The sequence below is a fragment of the Macrotis lagotis genome, chromosome 3, assembly GCF_037893015.1.
Source record: "Macrotis lagotis isolate mMagLag1 chromosome 3, bilby.v1.9.chrom.fasta, whole genome shotgun sequence".
Classification (NCBI taxonomy): Eukaryota; Metazoa; Chordata; class Mammalia; order Peramelemorphia; family Peramelidae; genus Macrotis; species Macrotis lagotis.
In genome coordinates this window covers 69202383-69216371 of record NC_133660.1, presented here as the reverse complement: position 1 = coordinate 69216371, position 13989 = coordinate 69202383, and the positions used below count along the sequence as shown (strand labels likewise).

Sequence of the window (13989 nt, the reverse complement as noted above, 5' to 3'; positions counted from 1 at the left end):
TTATTTTGTAAAAGTCCTTTGTAAACCTAAAGAACTATGCTACCCCCCTAATCTTCAGTTCCTTCAACCAGTCTGTCAGCCAGGTGGTGCAATGAATAGAGTACCTGGCCTGAGACAGGAAGATATGTTTCAATCTGACCTAAGATACTTATTATGTGATTCTGGGCAAGTCATTTTGCCTCGGTTTTCTCATCTGTCAAATGGTAATAATAATTCCCTTACTGTTATTGTAAGGAAAAAGATAAAAATGTTATGCTATATATTAGTTATTATTTTAATGATAGAGTTTTAAATCACTTCATTAATTAGGCCAGATACATGCCAGCTTGCTCTTATTACAAGGTATGATTAAATAGAAGGAGCTAGGTAGAGCAGTGGATAAAGTGGTGGATCTGGAGTCAGGAAGACCCAAATTTAAATCCTGCTTTATATACTTACTAGTTGTGGCACTCTAAGCAAGTCCCACAATTATCTTATCTATGAAATGGGGATAACAATGACAATTATCTTCCAGGGTATAATAATAAAGTGAGATAGTATACATAAGTTTCTCAATAAAAATTCATTGTTGTCCATTCATTTTAGTCCTGTCCAACTCTTCTTGACCCTATTTGGGGTTTTCTTGGTAAAGAAACTGAAGTGGTTTGTCCTTTCTTTCTCCTGCTCATTTTACCCAGTTAATAAGTGTCTGAGGCCAGATTTGAAGTCAGGTTCACTACCTAACAGCTTCTACAAATTTTAAAGTGCTAATTTATAAATGCTAATTACCATCATCATCATCATCATTACTCCAAATGTGATCTGACCTGAGCAGAGTAAAATGGCACCTTGATCTCTCCTTGTTCTAGACTCTATATATCTCATAATACTATCTATGACTGAATTAGTATAATTGGTTTCCCCATTACAATGAAGACTCATGGTGCTTGTTATCTGTTTAAATGATAAAAACTTTTTTAATGTGAAATCTTAATTCAATTAAAATTGTACACTGAGTAATGGGAGAAAGAAAAAGGAGAGGGGGAATAGGCCAAGATATTTCATATAAGATTTTTCTTTATTCCAATGAGCTACTGCAATGATATGGAAGGGGGAAGGCAAGGGGGAATGAGGGAATCTTCACTCTCATCAGAGGTGGCTAGGAGAGGAAACAACATATATACTCAATGGGTTATAGGCATCTGGAATAAGAAGGAGGGGGGGACAGGGGGAAGGGGGGATGTGATTGATGGAGGAGAGGATGGACCATGGGAGGAGAGTGGTCAGATATAACAAATTTTCTTTTTTACTTCTTGCAAGGGGCTGGGATTGAATGGCCTGTCAGGGACCATAGGGCCAGGTGGATGCTGGGCCTAAGGGGTGGTGTGGTGGCTCAGGGCCTCTTGGCTCCAGAGCCGGGGATCTGTCTGCTGTGCCACTCAGCAACCCTACAGCAGAGTCAGAGTGAAAGGAGAGAGAAAATATAGTACATGGTAGTGGAGAAGTATGAAAGGAGGGAGTTGTGATCAGCAATGGCAACAGTAGAAAAATATGGAAGTAACTTTTGTGATGGACTTATCCTAAAGAATGTGATCCACTGGCAACAGAGCTGGTGGTGTTGGAACACAGACTGAAGCACATTTTTTATTAATATTATTTTTGGGGGGTGGTGCAGGACAAATGGGGCTGGGTGGCCTGCCTGGGGCCGCATAGCAGGGTGATCATTGGGTGTCTGAGGCCAGATTTGGACCCGGGTGCTCCTGGCTCAAGGGCCAATGCTCTGTCTGCCACCCAGCTACCCTTACTATTATTACTATTTTATTTTATTTTGGGTCTTTTTTTTTTCTTTTGTTGGTTTTTCAGGGCAATGGGGTTGGGGTGGCTTGTATGTCACACAGGTGGGTGATTGTTGGGTGTATGGGGCCAGATTTGGGCTCGGGTGCTCCTGGCTCCAGGGCTGGTGCTCCATCCACTGCACCACCTGGCCATACCTACAATTATTACTATTATTTTTTTATTTTAATTTTTCTCTCCCCTTTATCGCTCAAGTGAGTCTGTATTTTTGGGGGGAGGGGGTATTTTGTTTACTCTTAAACAAGAATATTTTATTAATGTATAAAAAACATTTTGTACAAAATGAGAATAAATAAATTTTAAAAATTGTACATTGAAAAGCTAATTCCAACCCATTTATAATTTTTCTCTCTTATGTGAGATTAGTTCCTTTTCTCTAAGTGATTTCTGCCCGGTTCCAAAAAGCTAATGGCAATTAGGATGGTTAAATAGACTAGAAGTTATGGCAAATAATTCTCAGTTGAATGAATAGAGAAGTTTAATCTGATGAAGAGATGACTTTTCAAAGATCCTCTCTTTAAGCTTCTAGGAGACTGTTATGTGAAAGAGAGATTAGATTTTGTTTGATTTGTTTCTGCCCCAGATAACAGAAATTGGAATGAGTAGGAGTTACAGAGAGGCTCTTCAGTAGCAGAGGAGGGAAAACATCCTAGCAATTTAAGTTATCTTAAGTCTGGGCTGCCCAAGAGATAGTGAATTCTTTAAAAAAAATTTACACTTGAATGATTTCTAAAAGATTGTTCAGTTCCCTTCAAAATTAAAAAAAAAAGTAATAAATAAAATAGGTTACAAGTTCCCCATCAGGAAGTGTTATGGATGACAATGGATAACTTCCTTCTAAAAAGATTCCTATTTAGTTATGGATGGGTTTGTCTCAGGGGTGCTTAATCTGGGTTCTAGTAAATTTGTTTATAAAATATTTTCACAATTGACTTTCTTTATAATATTACATATTTTATATACTTATAACATTATTCTAAGAAGTGTTTTAAAAGGCTGCCAAAGAGGCCCATGATTCAAAAAGCTCAAGAATTCTGGGCCTTTAAGGTCCCTTTCAGCTTGGAGATCTACAACCATTGAGAATTTCCAAAAGAATACATACCTCAGGCTCTGAAGACAGTTCCCAGCTGTTCAGCACAAATATATTTTCAAATCATTTTGGATAGCACATTTGGATGTAAAATGGTGGTATATTTGTAAAAATAGTAAGCCTACTCAAATATGCATCTCTATCACATATGAATGAACATTCAGAGAAGTTTGTCTCTTTTTCCATTATTCTCCATTGTTTAATTGAATGTTCCTGACAGAATTGCTCTATTTGTGTACACACACAAACACACACACACACACACACACACACACACACACACACAGTTACAGTTTTAAAAGTAGAGATCAGTGATATCCTGAATTAATGTTAAAATAATAGTATGTAGTTATCTTGAAATGTTTCTTGTTTTTATTTTGTTATTCAATAAAAGAAAAGTTTTTTCTCTTTTCTCAGTCAACCTCTCTTAGCTTCAGTATTTTCATTTGCTAAACAGAGCTAGTGATTGCTAACCTCTCTGGATTGTTGTGAGAAAATTCCTTAAGCCGAACTATGCTATAAAAATGAGTTATAATTGCTTAGAATTATTACCATTTGAAATAATTCCACAATTTCATTGGCATAGAGAATTCTTGATTAAGAAATTCCCTCTACCAATGCAGAGTGAACTGTTCTTCAATTTACAGTCTCAAAAAATCATCTGGTACTCTGAGGGATTAAGTAAATTGTCTGAGGTCATATAACCAGTATTGCCAGAGGCACGACTTGAACCCAGGTTTTTCTAACTCAGAGTTCAACTCCCATAGCCATTTTTCCAAGGATAATTTTTATCATCATCATTATTATTGTTTTAATTTTAAATAATTTTTGCTGACCATTTTCCTTTCTTTTTAAATGCAAGAGATAAAGGAAATAATTTGTTCTTGATGACTTTAATGTCTTTTTTCTTGACTTCATCTTTCTTTTTCCTTTAACAGAATGAAATACCGCAATTAGTTGGTGAAATTTATCAGAATTTCTTTGTGGAAAGCAAGGAAATACCGGTGGAAAAGTCACTTTACAAAGAAATCCAGCAGAGCCTTGTTGGAAATAAAGGCATTGAGGTGTTCTACAAAATTCAGGGAGATGTTTATGAGAGCCTGAAGGACAGGTATTACCCCTCATTTATTGTCAGTGACCTGTATGAGAGACTGATCAAGAAAGAAGAGAAGAGTGTTTCCCAGCTGATTTCTGATAAGGATGATGCGGCAAGTATCACCTCTTCTCTGTACCGTCTCCTGGGCAATGTGTAAACCAGGGCTGCAAAGCCTGGACAGGCATCAACAAAGAGCATCCCCCTGGCACCAGTCTAAGGGTTGTAGATTCAGAGAAAGCCAAAAGCCTCTGCTCTTAAGAGACTCACCAAAAAGGGAGAGAATGGCCATAGTGAAGTTCTGCCAGCTGTGTTCAGGAGCAGCTAGAGGAGAAGACACTGGAATTAAGAGAGGCTTTCTGGAGGGGCTAGGATATGAGCCTCAGAGTTGTCCATGCTTCATTGGATTTTTCAGGAATAATTACAATTTAATGATCCCTTAAAAAAAAGAATGTAAACAGTGATCATTTACATTGATTTTCATTATGGATCTTTTTGCATATTCAGGACCTGCTCTATTCTGAGGCACAAATTCTCAATCTTTTTGAAAGATTCTATTCTTTTTTCTCTCTTTGTATCCTCAGTACTTGGAATAGTACCTGGCATATTTTTTATTCATTTTTCAGTCATAACTGACTCTTTGTGACCCCATTTGGGGTTTTTTTGCAGTACTTTTTCTTGAAGTACTGTCATTTCTTTCTCCAGCTCATTTTACTGCATTAAGTGACTAACAGGGTTAAGTGACTTGCCCAGGGTCACACAGCTGGTAAGGGTCTTCAGTCAGATTTGAACTCAGGAAGATGAGTCTTCCTTACCCCAGGCCCAGCACTCTATCCATAGCACCACTTAGCTTCCCTATAATAGGTGCTTAATAAATGTTTTTTCATTTGACTTAAATTCTTTTTTTTTTAGGTTTTTGCAAGGCAAATGGGGTTAAGTGGCTTGCCCAAGGCCACACAGCTAGGTAATTATTAAGTGTCTGAGGCCGGATTTGAACCCAGGTACTCCTGACTCCAGGGCCGGTGCTCTATCCACTACGCCACCTAGCCGCCCCATGACTTAAATTCTTAACCTATAACCCGTAAACTCTAGGGCAATAAACATAACTTCAATTCTAGGCAAAACTCTAGAACATAAAATTTAAAAGATATTTTATAAACATCTTGAAAGAGAAATAGTCATTACTAAGAACCAGCATAATTTCATCAAGACTATATCATATTGGGGGCAGCTAAGTGGCGCAGTGGATAGAGCACCGGCCCTGGAGTCAGGAGTACCTGGGTTCAAATCCGGCCTCAGACACTAAATAATTACCTAGCTGTGTGGCCTTGGGCAAGCCACTTAACCACATGCCTAGCAAAAACTTAGAAAAAAAAAGAATATATCATATCAAAGTCATTAGATGGAGCTTGACCAAGTTTCTTTTCTGCCATTGTGAGTAAAGATAAAGAATTAGAAGCTAAAGAACAGCATGGATTCACAACTTGTTGAATTACCTGATTCACATATCACTAATGCCTTTATGTTGACTCTAGTGGAATACCAAAGAGATCTTTGCTTGGTATCATTTTTATGAGTGATTTGGATGAAACCACAGAAAGTAATTGTCAGCTTTTCAGATGACACAAAACTGAAAAGAATAACTTTGTTAGGTGTATCAGTATCCAAAAATTTTCTCAACAGTCTAGAGTGATGGCTTGCATCTCAGATCAAATTGAATGGAGAAATCAGTATAAGTATTAAGTTCTCTCAATATGAGTCAACTGTGAAACATGACAACTCAAAGCAAATGTAACCTTGGGCTACAATAAGTATCCAGATGGGGAAGGACACCAAAATACTCTTCCCTGGGTTGACCACATTTGTAGTATTGTGTTCAATTCTGAAGCCAGATTTTAGGAAGGACAGCATTCCTAGGATGAAAATAAAGACCATTGACCTAATGCCATATGAATATATGAGAACAATTAGTCTAGAGAAGCTTACAGGGAGGAGGAGGTGTGGTTTTCTTCAAATCTCTGAAGGGCTGTCTTTTTTTTTCTTTTTTTTTTTTTTTTTTTAGGATTTTGCAAGGCAAATGGGTTAAGTGGCTTGCCCAAGGCCACACAGCTAGGTAATTATTAAGTGCCTGAGGTCGGATTTGAACTCAGGTACTCCTGACTCCAGGGCCTGTGCTCTATCCACTGTGCCACCTAGCTGCCCCTGAAGGGTTGTCTTAGAAGAGTTAGACGTCTTCTGCTTCTCTTCAGAGGACAGAACTAGGAGGATTGATCAGAAGTTACAGAGAGGCCACTTTAATCTCCATTTACAAAAATATCTTGGTAAAAATTAGTTGATGAAAAATGGAAATGGTTTTTAAGGAGTTAGTATGTTCCACCTGGGAGATCTTCAGGAGGAGGTGAGAGTCCTATTCATATAGAAAGTAGATTAGAGGACCTCTCAAATCTGAGATTTGGGGATTCTGGGGGGGGGGATGCATTATCATAGAGTTTTAAGATTATAAAACCCTTTTCTCACAACAGCTCCATGTAAGTGGAGAAGTCGGGGCTCAGAGAATTGACTTGACTTGCTTGTGGACATGGCCAGTCAATGTCAGGACTGGGATTTGAACCCACATTCCTCTGGCTCCAAACCCAGCACTCTTTGCTCTGTATTAAATGCAGCTGTTTAGTTTAGAAGTCATTTCTAGGCACAGAAGTCAGTCTAGGCAGCTTTGCCTTGGGCTCTGTCATGTATCATATGTCCTAAGTCAGGTTCCTATGAAGTTTCAAAATCTACCAGAAGGGCAGTTGTTACTTAGAGAAACAAAATTAGCTTCTATCAGTATAAGACATATTCCAAATGTCTGTCTGCTAATTTGGTTGTAAAATGCTCCACTAATCAAGTTGCAAACTGCATGTTATTAAGATGTAATTTATCAAAATCATTCAGGAAGAGCCCTTACTGTAGAAGTTTGGGAATTTCATTTAAAATTGTTAACAGTTCCCAGGATATTTTTCTGAGGAAGATGGCATGTCTCCATATCATATCAAACATGAGTCCTAGAGTATGCCTGTTTATTAGTGAGAGGGTCTTCCCAGGAGTCTTCCAAGTCCTCTGGAGCCTTTCCCAGGTTCCCTTGCATCAAACCTTGGAGAAGTAGACAGTACAGTGGCAAGTCCTATGAATAATTATTCTCTCATCCCTTCAGGCCATGATATATTATTTACACAATTTTTATGAGATTGAGTCATTAGACTCTGAAGCATTTCTCACTTTCAGTTAGAAAAGAAAAATGTTTTGCCTATGGTTTCTGTATTGTTGTACCATGTATCAACCAGACCAGAACCAGCCTTTAACCTTCAAGTCAACAGAACCAAAACAGAGCAGACTAGAGAAAGAGAGTCAGGACACAAACAGAAGTTTAATTAATTTTAGACTGAGGAAAAATGGCACCTGCAAGTGGAAGCCCCTCTTCTTAGAAGGAAAGCTGAACACTGCTGAGGTTATATACATGAATAAAATGACCACTGTGCAGTAATTCTTTGGTCTTGAAGACAGTTCCATCATTGGCATTTCTTGGGACCATGCAGATGTTCTTGGGTCCCTCAGAAATAGCCATTGTCTCAAGGATTGGAGTCTTTTGTGGGGTACAGAACCCAGAATGCTGTGATAGGGACAGGAGTATAATCTGGCAGTTGCAAGGAGCAGGGATTTTGAGCATGTGATGACTGGCCATGGAGATAGGAGGAGCTAAATCTCTCATTGAACCCTTGGTACTGGTCCAAGCAGTACACTTTCCCAGACAGTGAGATCATCCACAGTGCAAAAGATTATTGTTATACCGAGCTCAGAACACAGTCTACTTGCTGGATCTTAGTTCTCAGAAACAAGTAATATTTTGATATATGGATCTAGTAACTGAGCATTAGGAGTAATGTTGGTAGATAATCCTGGAATGGATCTCTCATGCTAATTAACCGACATGGCTGACTGGAATTTAAAATTCTGATGCTTTCTTTTCTAGAGTCAAGGAAGTGAAGGAGGGGAGGAAACCATGGAAGAAGCCAATGATCAGATCAATGAGCAAGCCAGTTATGCTGTGAACAAACTACGGGAATTAAATGAGAAACTGGATTATAAAAAGCAAGCTCTGCATTCTATTCAAAGTGCACCCAAACCTGATAAAAAGGTAATGGTTTAGTTATCAATTTCCTCTTTAGAACTTCCCATCTGTTTTGTTAACTAAACAAAAATGGATAGCTCTTGCCAACCAGAAGCCTTTCCTAGCTCCTACTAATTAGTAGAATTTAGAGTTCCAACCTCTCAGGGTTGTGAGATATATTCATACACATATGCATCTGTACACTCAGACACATAATGCATGTATATGTGTATATGTATATTTAAGTGTATATATATATATATATATATATACATATATATATATATCTTAAAGTTATGTATGAGATATTGTTGTCAGCTATTGAAATCAGTTAACTAATATTTAACAAGTTTTTATTGTATGCTGGTTACTGGGGACAAAGGTAAAAATGAGAAAGTGCCCACCCTCAAAGAATTTAATCTAGCAAGGAAGATGTGCACATGTTTTGTATATACCAAATTAGAGGTGTTCCCTTAGTGTTGTTTTAAGCTATTAATAGCATAAAACTTTACTAAAAAGATTCTAATATTTCATTTATTTATTTAATTTTTAGGTTTTTGCAAGGCAATGGGGTTAAGTAGCTTGCTCAGCTAGGTAATTATTAAGTGTCTGAGGCCGGATTTGAACTCAGGTACTCCTGACTCCAGGGCCAGTGCTCTATCCATTGTGCTACCTAGCTGTCCCAGATTCTAATATTTTAAATCTTTAAAGCTTTATACTATTAATAATTTAAAATTGCACCATGAATTTTGGGACAAACAATGCCTACTCATCATCTACCCTGTTAAATGTAGATCCCATGAGGGCAGAGATGGACAAACATTTGTTTTTGTATGTCCTAGCTATCTTATCTGAGGCTCACACAAATCCTACAAAGTATGTGTTCCAGATATTAGTCTTCCATTTTACAGTTGAGGAAAATGAGGCTCAAAAAGATTAAATAATTATATTCACATATCTAGTAAGCAACAGAAATGGATTTCAATCCAAGACTCTTAAAATGTTACTCTTGAGAAAAAATGTTACTCTTGGAATATTGCCTTATTTCATAAAAAATATTTTAAATGTGATCAGTTTCACACATCTGTTTCGAGACTCTTGAAGACTTTGTATGTCATATTTTATGCTCTTTTCATTTCTTAGATTAACTACTTGCACTCATATATGTATTATGTAAGTGAGATAATATTTATAAAGCATTTTGCTGACCTTAAAGTGCTAGCTTTATGAAGAGCTTTTCACACCTTGTGAGTCTCATCTTTTGCTTGCAGGGAGGGCAGAACTGTTTTCTGCCCCACCTAAATCACCTCTTGGTAGTAAGTTGAGCACTATTCCTCCTTTCAGCTAACTTGGATTAACATTTGGTGTACCTGCTAGAATCATCACCATAATGTCACGTTAAGATTTCCAAAGCACACTTTCTCACAACAATCCAGCAAGGGAGATGGTATGAATTATTATCTCTGTTATATAGAGGAAGAAACTGAAGAAGAAAAATTTGCTTATTCACAATAATCACTCTATCCAAGACTAGAATTCTGAATATAATACCTATACATATGGATTTTCTAGAAAGAAATTACTTTGCTAGAAACTTAAGAAGTTTCAAAGATTAAGAATTCATCAACATGTAAATCTCTTCCACACCAGAGCAAGTAGCCCAGTATGAATTCTGATGTTTTTGAATGTGCTCAATTGAAATTAAGAATTTTAAAAGCATTTCATTGACCTTTCTTACAGACTGACTCTCTTTGCCTCTGGAATTGTCTGTTTGAATCCTGTCTATTCTAGGGAAATATGGAAAGGCAATTTTTTTTATTCTTTTTTGAATTTTACAATTTTCCCCCCAGTCTCACTCCCTTACAGAAGGCAGTCTGATAGTCTTTACATTGCTTCCATGCTATACATTGATCAACATTGAATGTGTTGAGAGAGGAATCATGTCCTTAAAGAAAAAATAAAATAAAAGAGATAGCAAAATTATATAATAAGATAGCTTTTTAAAAAAAATTAAAGGTAATAGTCTTTGGTCTTTGTTCATACTCCATAATTCTTTCTCTGGATACAGATGGTATTCTCCATCACAGATACCCCCAAATTGTCCCTGATTGTTACACTGATGAAATGAGCAAGTCCGTCAAAGTTGATCATCAACCCCATGTTGCTGTTATGGTGTACAATGTTCTTCTGGTTCTGCTCAATCACTTTAAGCATCAGTTCATGCAAATCTTTCCAGTCTTCTCTTCTCTGAATTCCCATCCATTCTGGTTTCTAATAGAACAATAGTATTCTATAACATACATGTACCACAATTTGTTCAGCCATTCCCCAATTGATGGTTTAGTCATTCAGTTTCCAATTCTTTGCTAGCACAAACAGGGCTGCTATGAATATTTTTGTACAAGTGATGTTTTTACCCTTTTTCATGATTTCCTGAGGGTATAGACCCAATAGTGGTATTGCTGGATCAAAGGGTATGCACATTTTTGTTGCGGTTTGGGTGAAGTTCCAAATTTCTCTCCAGATAGGTTGGATGAGTTCATAGCTCCACCAACAATGCATTAGTGTCCCAGATTTCCCACATCCCTTCCAACATTGATCATTGTCCTTTCTGGTCGTATTGGCCAGTCTGAGAGATGGGAGGAAAGGCAATTTTGAATGTGAAACTATTACCAAGCAATCAGTAAGCATTTATTTTTTTAAATAGATTTATTTATTTTCTTTTCCAACAACACATAAAGACATCTTTTTAATTATATAAGTATTTTGTTTTCCAATTATATACAATAGTAGTTTCTATCATTTTTTGTAAGGTTTTAAATTTTGCAATTTTTCCAACTCCCTCTCTTCCCTCTCCCCTCCCCCCCACAGATGTCAATCTGATAATCTTTACTTTGTTTCCCTACTATGCATTGATCAAAATTGAGTGTGGTGAGAGAGAAAAACATATCCTTGAGAAAGAAATAAAATATTAGCAAAATTATGTAGTACATATGACAACTTTTAAAAAAAATTAAGGTAATAGTCTTTGGTCTTTGTTCTTTCTCTGGATACAGATGGCATTCTCTGTCACAGATACCCTAAAATTGTCTCTGATTATTGCACTGATGAAATGAGCAAGTCCATCATGGTTGATCATCACCCCCATGTTGCTGTTAGGGTATATAATGTTCTTCTGATTCTGCTCATCTCATTCAGTATCAGTTCATACAAGTCTTTCCAGGCTTCTCTGAATTCTCATCCCTCCTGATTTCTAATAGAACAATAGTGTTCCATAACGTACATATACCACAATTTGTTCAGCCATTCCCCAATTGATGGACATCCCCTCCATTTCTAATTCTTTGCCACCACAAACAGAGCTGCTATGAATATTTTTACAAGTGATATTTTACCTTTTTTCATGATCTCTACAGGGTATAATCCAATAGTGGTATTGCTGGATCAAAAGGTATACACATTGTTATTTCCTTTTGGGTATAATTCCAAATTGCTTTCCAGAAAGTTAGATCAGTTCGCAGCTCCATCAAGATAGTTTTTAACAATCATTTTTTGTGATGTTTGAATTCCACATCTTTCTTCCTCCCTTACTCCCCTCCCTCTTCACTTGACAGAGAGACATCTAATATAGGTTATACATGTATGACAATGTTAAATATATTCTCATATTAATCATTAGCAAGCATTTGTCAATGATATGCCAAGCAATGTGTTAGACTAAAGATATGAAGGCAAAAATTAAATGGTCTTTATCTTCCCTGAAATATCATTTTTATGATATCTTTTCAAGAATCAATTTAAGCCTTCTATGAATTAGATACATGAATCTTCATGCTTTTGAACAAGGAAGTATATGTAAATCACCACTGGTGCTCCTTAAATATCTGTCTTACTTTTATTTTTTTTTATTGGAGCCATAATTTCATTAATATGTAGTATTCTGAATATAGAAATTCCTGTTATTTTTGCAAATCAATAATTCGTTTTTTAATTTAGAATTTTAGGAAATGATCTGTGAATAATAGCTATTTTCAGCAATACAATTGTCTAAGACAATTCTAAAGAACTTATGATGAAAGGGGCTTTCTATCTTCAGAGAAAGAACTGGTGAAACCTGAATGCAGATCAAATATCCTTTTTCTTTTCTTTCTTAATTTTTCTTGTTTTATGAGTCTTTTGTTTGTGTTTTCTTTTATATAGCTACACATGTATAACCTATGTCAAATTGCTTGCCTTTTCAGTAAAGGGAGGGAAGGAAAAGAGAGAATTTGGAACTCAAAATTTGAAAAAAGAATGTTAAAATTGTTTTTAGCATGTAATTTGGAAAAAATAGTAATTTAAAAAAATAAAAATTAACTGAAAGGTTGAGAGAATTTTCCCTCACTTAATATGTGGTGGAGACCAGATTTGAATCTAGGCATTTGGACTCCAGTTCTAGTTGTCTGTCCTTGAGTCAATACTCACTCACTCTCTTTTTTATACACACGGTGAATGGATACTTTGGCATTGGCTGGCCTTACTTAAAAATAGATGTGATATAAAAAGGAGATCTCCAAAACTTCTCATATAAAAACCTCCATCAACAATTTGTAGCCAATAACATATCTTTTCATAGATAATTCAGTGGTATGCTCTACATTGTAGCCTTCACCCAGAAAAGAGTAAATTAAATATAATTTAATAATAAATAGGCTGAGCTGCAAGAAAATTAAAACAGGCAGATTTCCTGTGTTGCCATAAGAACACTAAATCTCATATTCTTTGCCATGTATGAGTCACTGCCTGGTCATCAGTCTGGCACTTGTGGGAGGTATGTTCTATCAGTCTTCCAGGTCACCAAAGGACCATTTAGATTATAAAAACAAAGGGAGTTGGAGTTCTATATCACTGTGCTGTAGGCAGAGTCAGTGCTGGAGTAAATCTTTAGATATAGTCTGTCAAAAAACATTTATTAAGTATCACTATATGTCAGACACTTTGCTAAGCATTGAGGTTACAAAGGGGAGCAAAAGATGGTCTCTGCCCTCAAAAGTTTATAATCTAATGAGACAGACAATATGCAAACAACTATGTTATTAGCAAGATATAGAAAGGATCAATTGGGGTTCATCAAGGGAGGGCAGGCACTTGAATTAAGAGAGAATAGCAAAGTCTTCTTGTACAAGATGAGCTTTTAGCTGGAATTTTTTTTTTTAGATTATTCAAGGCAATGAGTTAAGTGACTTGCCCAAGGCCACACAGCTAGGCAATTATTAAGTGTTTGAGGCCAGATTTGTACTCAGGTACTCCTGACTCCAAGGCCAGCCGGTGCTCTATCCACTGCACCACCTAGCCACCCCTTAGCTGGGATTTTTAAGGAAACCAGGAGAAGCAGAGGAAGGAGGGAGAAAGTTTTAAGTTTAAGGGACAACCAATTAAGATGTGTAAAGTAGGAAGGTGGAATGCCTTGTTTAAGGAATAGCACAGTGGCCAGTTTCACTGGGATAGCACAATTCATGGAGAGAAGAACCATGTAAGAAGACTGGAAATGTAGAAGGGAACAGGTCATGAAGGTTCTACTGAATGGGATGAGGGGTGAAATGAGCTTAAGGAAAATCATTGATAACTGAGTAGTCAGAAAGACTCATCTTCCTGAATTCAAATCTGTGACTCTCGGTTATCTTGAACACTGTTTGCCTCGATTATTCATCTGTAAAATGGCAAACCAGTTCCAATATCTTTGCCAAGAAAACCCCCCCATGGGATCATGGAGAGTTGGACACAAACTGAAAAAAATGACCGAACAACTGAACAGAGAATGAAAGCAGACACAGATTTGAGCTAAACAAA

The 13989-nt window shown here is 36.8% G+C and overlaps 1 protein-coding gene across 2 annotated transcripts in view; it reads left to right on the top strand.

The window, feature by feature from the left end:
• SNX25 (sorting nexin 25) overlaps positions 1 to 13989 on the top strand; it is a 264009-nt gene that overhangs the window by 192430 nt on the left and 57590 nt on the right. For both annotated transcript variants that reach the window (XM_074228855.1, XM_074228856.1), the window contains exons 9-10: positions 3862 to 4131; positions 8023 to 8187. In XM_074228855.1, coding sequence (XP_074084956.1) covers positions 3862 to 4131; positions 8023 to 8187 — 435 coding nt within the window. The remainder of the gene's footprint in view (positions 1 to 3861; positions 4132 to 8022; positions 8188 to 13989) is intronic.